The sequence below is a fragment of the Ostrea edulis genome, chromosome 6 (assembly GCF_947568905.1).
Source record: "Ostrea edulis chromosome 6, xbOstEdul1.1, whole genome shotgun sequence".
NCBI classification, from domain to species: domain Eukaryota; kingdom Metazoa; phylum Mollusca; class Bivalvia; order Ostreida; family Ostreidae; genus Ostrea; species Ostrea edulis.
Window position 1 is genome coordinate 61,452,207 of NC_079169.1, and position 12,109 is coordinate 61,464,315.

A 12,109-nucleotide genomic window follows, 5' to 3' on the forward strand; every position below is an offset into this window, starting at 1 on the left:
TTTTCTGCAATATTAAGTCATTCCCCTCATTTCTCTTATTCAGAATAGATCGTAATTTATGATAGAAAAGCATGCATGGTTTTCATATTCGATGGCTTTTGTTTCTTGTACATAGCAATGAGATTGCATGCGGCATCTCGACATTCGTGTTTAAACAGAAACCTGTCAATGTGAATGATATTTTGGAACTTAGGCCACACTTTCTTGAAAAAGATACGAGAAGTCCCATCGAGTGTAGTCGGTCTTGCTCAAGAGTCGACGGATGTATTTCAATAATATTCGATAAAGACTCCCAGGAATGCAGAATCTTTAGTTCCGATATAGCCGAAAGGAAGCGATCAGAGTCACGTGACGTCGACAAGAAAACACATTGGGTATACTACCATATTATTAAAGGTACGTAAAAATTGTACATTTATAAATATGCTGCCAGGAATCTGATCGTGAATTGTAAGAATTCAAAATGCATTTTTGTGCATAACTAAGGTACTAATGTGCATTAAGACGACTAAACATCGGCTTCCAATCGCATTGTATATGTAAGTATCGTCCATTCTAAAGGTTATGCAAAATTTTGAGTATATTACAAATTTTAAAGTATAATTTTGGTGTATGTGCTAGTTTTCTCTTAGTTGTTTCAATTTGAAGAAGACAAAATCTCTGAGGGTTGGATAGTACTACTCGTATTGTGATTTTTTTTTAAAATTATACATATATAATAAATAAGCTATTCATCTTTCACTAATATGGAGACTTCATCATTGCCGTTGAAGGGCTATAAAATTTAGGCCTATGCTTGGCGCTTACAGCCTTTGAACAGGGAGGGATCTGTATCGTGCCACACCTGCTGTGACACGGGACCTCGGTTTTTGTGGTCTCATCCGAAGGACCGCCCCATTTAGTCGCCTCTTACGACAATCAAGGGGTACGGAGGACCTACATTCTAACCCGGATTCCCACAGATGAGTGAAATATTCTCGAGCGGAACCTTAAATATACCACCACAGGCGTTTGTTTCATAAACTTCGCAAGCGAAACTATGTTATCAATTAGTATAGCTTGCGAAGTTTTTGAACAAACGCCTGTGTATACAACCAACCAAATGCTTCACCGTGTAAATGTGAGAATCACGGGTCTTTCGGATAGGACCTTAAAAATTGAGTTCCTGCGTTGGTACATTAAAATACCCTCGCTGCTACTAGTGCGGCTATGAGCGCTAAGCCTACATCTGGTGAAGTATCTACGAGTACATGAGTGAAAATTATCGACGGTAACGTAAAACAAACAACCAACAACAACCGTGCAAGTAGCAGCATAATATCTCACTACGCCGATTGAATATATATACTCAACTAGTTTATTTCTTTATCAACAGCGCTGTTATCAGTCGCTGTAGCTCAGTAATAGTCGAGCGTTCGCATCGCAATCAAGAGGCCGTAACTTCGATCCCCGCTCATGCTATGGCCGCATCAAACCTAAGACGTAAAATATAGGTAGTGATTGCCTATTCGCCAAACGCTTGGTATCTACTATCACATGACTTTCTGACGGGAGGTCCTGTGTCGCGGCATGCGTTGGCACATGGACTGATGAAAGAACCATCACTGCCACGACCTTGAGCGCTAAGCTAGTTTCTGTGGAAACGAGGGGGTTGTTTATATTCGGTCTTTTTATCCCCTTCTGTCCAAGCCTTCATAAAGTATGTGGGAAATCAGTCGCGCTACGCGCTTCGGTTTGAATTTATTTCAGCTTACATTTGATGTGAATCGTTCGAAAACTTACATATTTATATCAATTCATGAATGATTTTGCCGCAAGGGAATACAATTGAAACCATTCAATTCCACACGAAAGCAACGATAATCGTCGTCATTTCAAACACAACAGCCCTTCGCTGTCAAATTCGCCTCCATGATAAACAATGACTTCAGCGCATGCGTCACCTCATTTTGTAAAACAGCTTGAGGCCCAAGAGGGGTGAAATGAGTTACTATTAGTAAATCGCACACAAATCTAACCTTTTTCCGGTTTATTTCTCATCACACGCATTGCATTTCATATCTGTGAATGGACTTCTGAATATGAAAATAATGAATTACTGGAAACAAAATAAGTAAAAAAATATTTTAAAAAGACCACTCAAAGGTGCAAAGTGGGCAGTGTGTACTGCATTCCTGAAATGGGATTAAATATCATTAAAGGAACCGCATCTCATGTGTGTATCCCACCTTTATATTCATTCATTTCTACTTTCATATTTTGTTATTATTATATTTATTCATTATACCTTCTTTTTTAGGGGGGGGGGGGGATCTTCTTATAGGGAATTTCATACCATGAATTGAAAAACAACAAATCTATGACAGAACAACAAACCTGTGACAGAAGAACTTTATCTGTTTATACAGACTGTTAAACTGCAAATCAATGAAGGTTGTTAATTTCAGTGCACCTAACATTTGTTGGCGGATCTCGACGGGGGGGGGGGGGGGGTGCACGGGCTGCAATTCTCCTTTTGATTTTGGAGTGGGAGAGAGAGAGAGTTTATTTATGCGGGGAAATGACTTTTAATCGTCCACGTCTCTCCAATACGAGGTCAGCACTTGGAAACAGAAGTGGTCAGTCGTAGATTTAGTTGATGCCAAGTGGAATGCTTGTCGGAATTCAATAAAGATATTTTCCAACCAGTAGAAATTATAATTCTTCATCGGCTGCACCTTACCCGTTACCAACTGCAAACCAGAAAGGTCCTTTTCAGTTCAACACTTACTTGTAAAGATGTACTTTACGTTCCACAATGGGCAAGGAGAGACTTTTTGGAGTTGAAGTGTCATTAATGAACGATTACCCCAACATCCAGCTGGACATTAATCATCTAACAAAGAGATTCATTCACATGCATTCGAAATAATCAATTGAACTCTTTTAGGGAAAATGACAAATCATCAATGCTGGATCAAAACTTAATTAATATTTATGGGGGGGGGGGGTCGAAACTCCTGCAAGTTTATGCGATCCGACATCGATATTCATGTACACTGATTATTATTTTCAACATAATAAAATTTTGTTTTAAGGGGGAGGGGGTGTTGATGAAGACTAAGTGAATTAAGTTTTTGTCAGATATTATACATTTATCAATGAATATTGTCAATATAAACGTTAGTCATATCTAATTCTGTTTTGAAGGATGTTTTAATCGGTAACTAACTTATAAAACTGTAAGCATACGATAAAAAATATGTACACTGTACAAAACACATACCATGCTATTAACAAGTCAACAGATGCTCTGATTCATCCTCTTTGAAAATCTATGTTCGCGCCTGATATTATGGTCGAGATCAATCAAAACAATATTTAATCCCATACATTTCAAGACTTCTGTTTATCTTTTTTCTTTCTTTTTTTTTAATTATTATTATTTCTTTTTTTTGTTTTTTTTTGTTTTGTTTTTTTTGTTTGTTACAACAATGACATTTTTGAAAACAAACAGCACAGCAAAAACAATATGCACATTTATTTCAGACAATATCGAAGTTGCGATTACAAATAAATTACGTACATTTTCTTCTATTTTTCATTTCAACAAACACTTTGAATAATTTATGTAGCAACTTCCTTTTTATCTATATTGTTTTCTGTATTTTCAAATTCAGAAAAATATGTCCATTCACAAAAATACGATGCGTGTGATGAAAAAATAAACTGAAAAAGTTAGATTTGTGTGCGATTTCATCCCTCTTGGGCCTCTAGCTGTTTTACAAAATGAGGTGACGCATGCGCTGAAGTCATTGTTTATCATGGAGGCGAATTTGACAGCGAAAGGCTGTTGTGTTTGAAATGACGACGATTATCGTTGCTTTCGTGTGGAATTGAATGGTTTCAATTGGATCCCCTTGCGGCAAAATCATTCATGAATTGATTTATGTAAGTTTTCGAACGATTCACATCAAATGTAAGCTGAAATAAATTCAAACCGAAGCGCGACTGATTTCCCACATACTTTATGAAGGCTTGGACAGAAACGAGGGGGATAGAAAGACCGGATATAAATAACCCCCTCGTTTCCACAGAAACTAGCGCTAAGCATACGTCTAGAATTGTGACACTTCACCTACAGCTGGTGCTTTTTAATATGATTGAAAAATACCCGATGCAACGCTAAACAATACAAACAAGCAGAAAGTACTCATGATGAGGAGTGGAACTAGTTGAGTATATTTAGTAGGCGTTGTGATATTGTACATGTATTATACACTGTACATGTGTGTGTGTGTGTGTGTGTGTGTGTGTGTGTGTGTGTGTGTGTGTGTGTCATAATAATTCGGGTTGTGTTTTCATGTTCTCAGAGTGCAGCCCATCCGAAACTTTCTGTCCAGAAGAATACTCCTTCACTCCGGAACTATGTTTCTGTTTCAAGTATTTCTCCGAAAAATATACACCACAGGAGGCTACACTGGACTGTCAAGCGACCGGCGCCTTGAGTTCCGGACACGTCAATAGAAAGGCAGACCTTGCCAAGATTGATAGCCCTGCGAAACAACAGAAAATTGAAGATTACCTACGGTCAAGTATGTAAATTTCAGTCACATTATTTAAAAACATCCCGCCAGTACTCCTTTAAAACAAGATTTAATACAATGACTAATTGGATCCAATACGGAATATCGGAATCATGATTTTGTCTCCGAATACGTCGCGGTTTTTATATTTAGTATGCCCAATGAGATCACGTTTTCTGCGTTAACTTGGGCAAGCACTTAGTTATTTTATAATTAGTATCAGATATAGTGAGTTCAGGCACAGTTTAGCATCGATTTTGAAAGTTAAGGGGTGGGGAGCAAACGGAGAAAAAAGGTGCCGTTATATTTGTAGAAAAAATCTTAGCTCAAACCCCAAAATCGGCTAAATGTTGCTGCATGTACGTGTCTGGAGATGAATGCATACATTAATTGGGATTATTTATATGATTTCATAGCGGTCGGTTGTTTTAATGACTCGAAAAAATTAATCTAATTAAGTAAATATCATAAAGAAAATTTATTTAACTTCCTTTTACTTTAATAACTTTCTCCGTTACGAAACATCAGAAATCTAATGCAATAACTCGTGTTTTTTGGTACTAGGTTATTCACTTGAAACATTCTGAAAAATAACTTTCAAACCAGGCAGATATTTTTGCATCAGAAATAAGTAGTCTTTAGCAGTCATTAATATTTGTATACAAGAGTTTCCCAAGTGACGCATAATTTTCGTAACTTCTTTTTCTGAAGAGTTCCAAAATTTTCTAATTCCGATATCCTTAAATATTTGCAAAACATTTACTGTTTGTGCTCCTCGGTTTAGTAATATAGATCGGATACACAAAATACAGGGTACCTGTAAAGTGCGAAACGAAATCTACCGAAACGAAACTTTAAAATGGTATCTTAGGCTCCTGTGAAAGTTACCACGTATAAATAAAATTTGCCTCCCCTTTGATGTAGGCTTTCGGGTTGACTAATAAAGTTTTAAAAGTTGGAAAGGGGAGTTTAAGTACATATCCGAAGTAGATTGAATTATAAATACCATACTGACCTCCTCCTGATATTATTGCAAGAAATATTTCCCGTTCCTTTTTAATTATCCGTTTAAGCAACACTCCAAATATATAACGTTATCTTTAGACTTACTGCATATCAATAATAAGTTTTAATAATACATGTACAGTGTATAATATATATATTACCGAATTGCATTCATGAAAGGTGAAGATAGCGAACAGTGATCAATCTCATAAATCCCATAAGCAATACAAAATAGATAGTTGGGCAAACAGGGACCCCTGGACACACCAGAGGTGAAATCAGGTGCCTAGGAGGAGTAAACATCCCCTGTCGACCGGTCACACCCGCCGTGAGCCCCATATCTTGATCAGGTAAACGTAGTTATCCGTAGTCAAAATTAGTGTGCTAAGAACGATCTAACAATCGGTATGAAACACGTCAGACATATAATATGGAATTTTTTTTCCATTATTGAAAGTACTCGCACCTCAGCAGTTAGAGATAAAATAAGAGGTTTTCCTGCTTTCAACTTTCTCAGACACCAGTTTCTTCAAACATTGTTTGATGCTAACCGATGGACCGCTTAAAAATGTATCAGTCAACCCAAAAGACCACATCAACGGGGAAGAGAATTTCATGTATATGTGGTAACTTTCACAGGACTAAGATACCATTTTTTATTATCATTATTACACAGTTTCGTTTCGCATTTTACAAGTGCCCCAAAATACATTCTAGTTTTATTATTCATAACCAATTAAACATTTTGCAACGGGAAAGGAAATACGATGCGATGGCAGATCCAGGGTTTGTTAAAAGGGGGTTCAATTTGCTGGGGGATTCGGGGTTCTTGGGTTATTTTAGCTATCCTTTACATATAGTTTGTATGAATAATGTGAAATTTGTACGTTTGCTGTTGTTTCGCCAATTGTTTTTATTTTTGGTCACAACAAAATAAAGAAAAAATTGCAAGATATATATATTTAAGAAATAAGATATCATTTAAAAATATTTATCGGGATATAAATACGGGTTGGTCACGTGATCAAATTCCATAAAGCCCGAAGGGCTTTATGGAAAATTTGATCATGTACCAACCCGTATTTATATCCCGATAAATATTTTTAAATGATACCTTATTACTTATATTTACAATTTTGGTCGGTAACATTGCTGAATTGTGTTAACAACACGTTTCCATACATTTCAAATTGTTGACGTCCACAACGAAGCGTCAGAGATGTTCAAAATGACGACAACACAAAACAAAGTTCTATAAAATGAAGAACTGTTTTAATTATTAAGACGCTAGAAAGCAAGTATATCAACATATACATTAACTCGGGAGTATATAATGGAAAACTCTTCCATATGTCTAATTTTAGAGGGTGGGGGAATTGTGATTTAAACGGGGATGCGCAGTGTTACACTAGAGTTGTGATGCGCTTTGATTTTTGAAAAGTGAAGACGTTGAAGACCGACTTTGAAATATATTGTGTGGATATTACGGAGTTAACAGAAGACTGAGACGGAGGAACATGAAGAACAGGGCAGCAGTCGTCAGGTGTAGGCAAATCATTTATAGACAGGACAGAGGACGCAGCTCAGATGAATCTCCGGAAAGAACTGAACATCGCAGAGAATGTGGAACTGCACGAAGGTAAGGGACGTGGATATGTAATTGTTGATAAACATGAGCTCAGTGAACGCTTCTTTTGACTCGATAATTTTTTTGTAATAGGTTTTTAACGACGCCTCGCTTCGATGTCCCGACATAAACTTGGAAACCGACATCAAGCACTATGGCTGCTGTGGCACGGAAGCAGTGTGGTGTGTAGGTCTTGATGCACTTTGACGACTTATCAGCCATACATCCTGTGAATGACCTTTTTGCTAAAGCCTAATGTCATCGTCTAGCATCCGCATCACCGATGACCAGGGTGAAGTTGTAGCAGACGAAATTTTAGACATACATTAGGCCTAGTAGACTAGTAACTAAAGACATTATTTACAGAAATGCTTTTATCAATTATTGATGAAAGTCCACTGCTTGGAATACAAATAAAATCGTAAATACATTTTGTGATGTTGATTTCATCTATTGAAAGATTTCTGTAGTAAGTGAGAGCGATTGCTAGATGTGTATAGCCTTAGTAAAAGTAGTACCTGTCACCTACTTTTAACAAATGTTCATACGCACAGCCGTGACCTCTGTTGACCCCGTAGTAGATTTATCCAGAAATAAATACGTATTGCTCGTAATAGTGTTATGTAGGAGAAAACAGTTGCAAATGTAAATATATATATATATATATATATATATACACACACAATAAATCTGTATATGTATACATACATCTGTAGCAAAGATGTTGACTTTCAGTTCACTGAGTAGTCTGCATGTTGTAAAAGGGGAGGGGGACATGATAACCGACATTTTGCAACTGCTCTTAATAACATTGCAATTGTACATTTTTCCACGTATCTCCTATCATTCGATGAATTCTGATCATGACTAAACTTGTTTTACAAGGTGGAAATAATTTGTCGAAATTCAGACCATACAACTTTAAGCACATAAATATTAATTTATAGCAATATGCCTAGAAGATATAAATCCTAGGGTTTTTTTTTATTTACAGAACACAGTGTATACATGTATGTAACTGTTAAACATACAACTCCTTACAAAGTCCTAAATAAATATGAAATCCGGAAAAGACTTTGGATGGTATGGGCCTTATATTAGTTCCTAAATACTATTTTTCCATTTTTTGAATTAAAATTCATTTTTGTGTTGAAAATGTATGTTAACATTTTTTGTTGTGTAGAAAAGTGTTGGAAACCTACAATATGACGTCATAAATGTTTACCTTTCCCGGAATATCCTTAATTAGATTCTTCAAGAATAACTGATCGCTCTAAACTATTGACTGAATCCCACAGCTGAGAAGATACAATACAATAGCTGACACGTGATTTAATCATCCGCTGCGAACAAGGTGTGCATGGAATGTTCTGAACTTGTTTTGACTCATTCTAGATTTATCTCCGAGTAATTGCGATCGATCTCAACCAATACCTCACTCAATTAAATTTTAACATTTTCATCAAGCGAGTAGAACCGGGGAAGGGCTGTTTTTGTTGGGTTTTTTTTTTTATCCAAGGGTTAGTATTCTAACATTGAAAGTAAGATATATTCACTGAACCCTCTCCTCCATCTGTCTGTCTGTGGCTTAAAACTTTAACCCTGGACATACATGTACCTTTTACACTCTAAGAGGTAAAGCTTTCATATTTGATGCACTGTATGTATTCCTTAGGGCAAGACCTTTCCATGACACCAAAATCTTTAACCTGGTGACTTTAGCATTGACCTTTGACCCACTTTTAGAAAATTCGAATATAAGCCGTATTTTTTAAATCGTAAAATGTACTGCTTTTATAATTTGTATGTGCATTTCTTGTGAGAAGACCTTCTCAACGATACCAGATTTGGTGTCCTAGGAAGGAGTTTTTGGAATTTTGTTAAGACTTTAACCTTGGACATATCTTTTACACCATAAGAGGTAGACCTTTCGTATTTGGTATGCGTATTGCACAATTTGTGACACCTTTTAATTGACAGCAAAACCTTTGACCTGGTGACCTTTACATTGACATCTGACTTATTTTTAGAATTCAAATGTAATCCATATATCTTTCAAATCGCAAGATTAGAGGTACTGTCATGTGCATTTTTAGAAAACCTTTACAACGGTACCAGATTTGTTGACCTTGAGATGTGCCTAGTTTTTGGAAATTAAAAAAACAAAACACCTACACAATGTCTTACAGTTCCACTTTGTTATAGTGTTTCACAAACACATTTTGTTTTGTTTTTGCTACATGTAGCATTGAATGATAAGAAAGTAAACTTGAGATGATGGATGGATCCCCCCCCCCCTCCCCCCGCGCAATGATTTATGATTTTGAAGATTGGAAAAAAGAAGCTAAGATCTTTCGAGTTTTATTTATTTTGAATTTTCGCTAGTCAAGAAATCAATTTTTCCGGCTGCCCCACCCCTTGCTTTTGAAGAACGATGCAACATGTTTGTTCATACATGTAATTCCAAACATACATACGCCACACGTGCATCTTTCACACACAAAATACATTGAAAGCAATTGTGTTTATTCTATAAATAATTCTTCTGAATAAAGTAAGAGAAAACAAAAACAAAGTGAAAAAATTAAGATATACGGAATAGTTAAATTCACTTGTGGAATTAAACCTACTAGCAGCGCGACAGACATGATATCGTACTACATGTATCTTAGCTAGCAAAACCAAAAAAAAAAACCTTACTTTTAATGATGATTAATTTTTACTACTCTGTCACACCCAACATGGTCATTTAGAAATAAATAAATATATTTCACTGTCTATAGCCAGGTACCCCTTTTACACTTGAGTGGAGTGAGGAAATTCATGTAAAGTGCCTTTCCCAAGGACTCAACGTCGCCCTGCCGCGACCAGGACTCGAACCCACGACCTTTCGGTCGAGAGTCTGACAGCCTAACCACTAAGCCACCGACGCCAAATTTCAATCCAACCTGTGCATATCTATCCTTCAAATACAATGTTGTTCACAGAGGAGACCATTTTGTTTTGAAATATAAAACTAACTTCAAATTTGCGTGTTAGGTGGAGGGGATGGTAGCCTATCAAATATACCATTTTTAAAATCACAATAAACAGCGCGAAATTGGTGGTAAAGAATGGCAGTTTGAAAATTTTTATATATTTCGCTTTTTTTTTTTTTTTTTTACATCGTATTTCAGAGGGGTCAAATTGAGCGATACGTCATTCACTCTTTTAGCAAATTTTGATTAGGACTTATAAATTGCAGTCGTTTAAACTCGAAAGTGAGTATTGCACATGCAATTTATTTCAATGCACACCATGACAATCAACAAAGGCGACAGAAAAAAAAAACCCTGTTCTTATATCGTTATATTACAATTAGTTAGAAACATGATAGCCATGCGGAGATATAAGTATCAATATATTATGACAAAAGGGGATAGGAAACATCAACTTAATAATGCGATTGGTAACTAGAGCTTTTCTCATTTCCTATCCTTTAGGATATTATAAAGAACCAACCTTAACTGGCTTAAATTCAAGATCTAAACGTTCTCATGATTTGTGTACTTGCTTGCAAGGAACGATTTTATATATTAGAAATTTAAATCTTGAAAGAAAAAATACAATATATAACAGTTTGTATCGCTACATTGTACACAATTAGTGTACTGTAACATTAATTTTGAAAATATTGCTAAACTTTTCACGTTGTTTATGATCATTTCAGAGAATTTTAGTTCCCCCAACAATTATGTTGTAATCCAGGGAACCAAGTCAGGGGATCAATGGGTCTACAACGACGAAACACCCCTCGGGTATACCAACTGGGGCGAAGACGAGAAGGACAAAACCAGCGAGCACATTTACTACATCGCTCTGTCTGTTACCAACTTCTCTTGGTACAGCAAAGACAACGAGTCCAAATTTCCCTATCTGTGTGAAATTTCTCCTCCTGAGTATCTCATTGTTCCCTAAAGGGAAGCTAATACATTCCTGTCTCATCACAGAGGAGATGGGGAGGACTTACATGTACATGTAGCAGTAATGTTTGTTCGTGTGTGTGTGCTGAATGTGAAAGGGGTGTATGTAAATGGGGACATGTTCTAAGAGCGGTTCCGGTATGCACTTTGTTGTATGTTCAAGAATATAATCGCATCGAAGCCTACATTTTGTCGCATGTATCAATTACGATTAGAATTATTAATGTTTGTGTCTGTATAGGTAATGTTCCAGTTCTTATTTAGCACCCCTAAAAACTACGACTGAATTTAGTGCTACTTGCATTGAAAATCAACTCTTCTTTGATGCACATCAGATGTACGTAATTTAGTGTCCTGTAACTATAATAATCTCTTGGTGGTTTTTGTTTTGTTTTGTTTGTTTGTTGTTTTTTGTTTGTTTGGTTTTTTTTAAAAAAGAAAACTCAATAAACTTGGCCGTTTAACTGTTGGCGATTTTTCCTTAACTATTTCACATAAAATAATGTGGTGAAACTATACATGTACTTTTTTGTTATTTGAAAATTCAATAAACTCCGATATTTAACTTTTAGTGCTTCTTTCCTTAATTGCCAAATCAAAGCATGTGTGTATGGATTTAGATATTAGATTTATTGAACCGTATATATTATATATACATGTATATATAGATAGAGAGAAAAGGAGAGGTGTTGTTGGAACTTTTACACATATTGTAAAACCCGATTGGAAAAAAACCCCGCACAAACATAATTAATCAAAATCGCAGCCTCTTTTTCCAGAGAAGCTACAATATAAACAAATGAAACACGGTGGGTACACTGCTCACTGGTTCATTTAATACGTATAACAAAATATGTATACCTACTCATTGTAGTGTAGTGATTTACGTACATGATCAAAGGATCTAAGTTTTATTTAATTTTATTCAGATTGTAAAAACCGATGATCTC

At 36.0% G+C, this 12,109-nt stretch overlaps 1 protein-coding gene across 1 annotated transcript; it reads left to right on the forward strand.

Moving 5' to 3' along the window:
• Nucleotides 1–14: 14 nt before the first annotated feature.
• Nucleotides 15–11,887, forward strand: LOC125648223 (C-type mannose receptor 2-like). Its single transcript, XM_048875187.2, has 3 exons — nt 15–396; nt 4,353–4,574; nt 10,907–11,887. The coding sequence occupies exons 1-3, from the start codon at nt 72–74 to the stop codon at nt 11,152–11,154; spliced, it is 795 nt and encodes a 264-aa protein (XP_048731144.1). The 5' UTR covers nt 15–71; the 3' UTR covers nt 11,155–11,887.
• The last annotated feature ends 222 nt before the right edge of the window (nt 11,888–12,109 follow it).

Coding starts and splice junctions, on each gene's coding strand:
- LOC125648223 (XM_048875187.2), top strand. CDS start 72: ATGCATGGTTTTCATATTCGATGGCTTTTGTTTCTTGTACATAGCAAT. Junction 397..4,352: donor ATACTACCATATTATTAAAG/GTACGTAAAAAT, acceptor TCATGTTCTCAG/AGTGCAGCCCATCCGAAACT. Junction 4,575..10,906: donor TGAAGATTACCTACGGTCAA/GTATGTAAATTT, acceptor TGATCATTTCAG/AGAATTTTAGTTCCCCCAAC.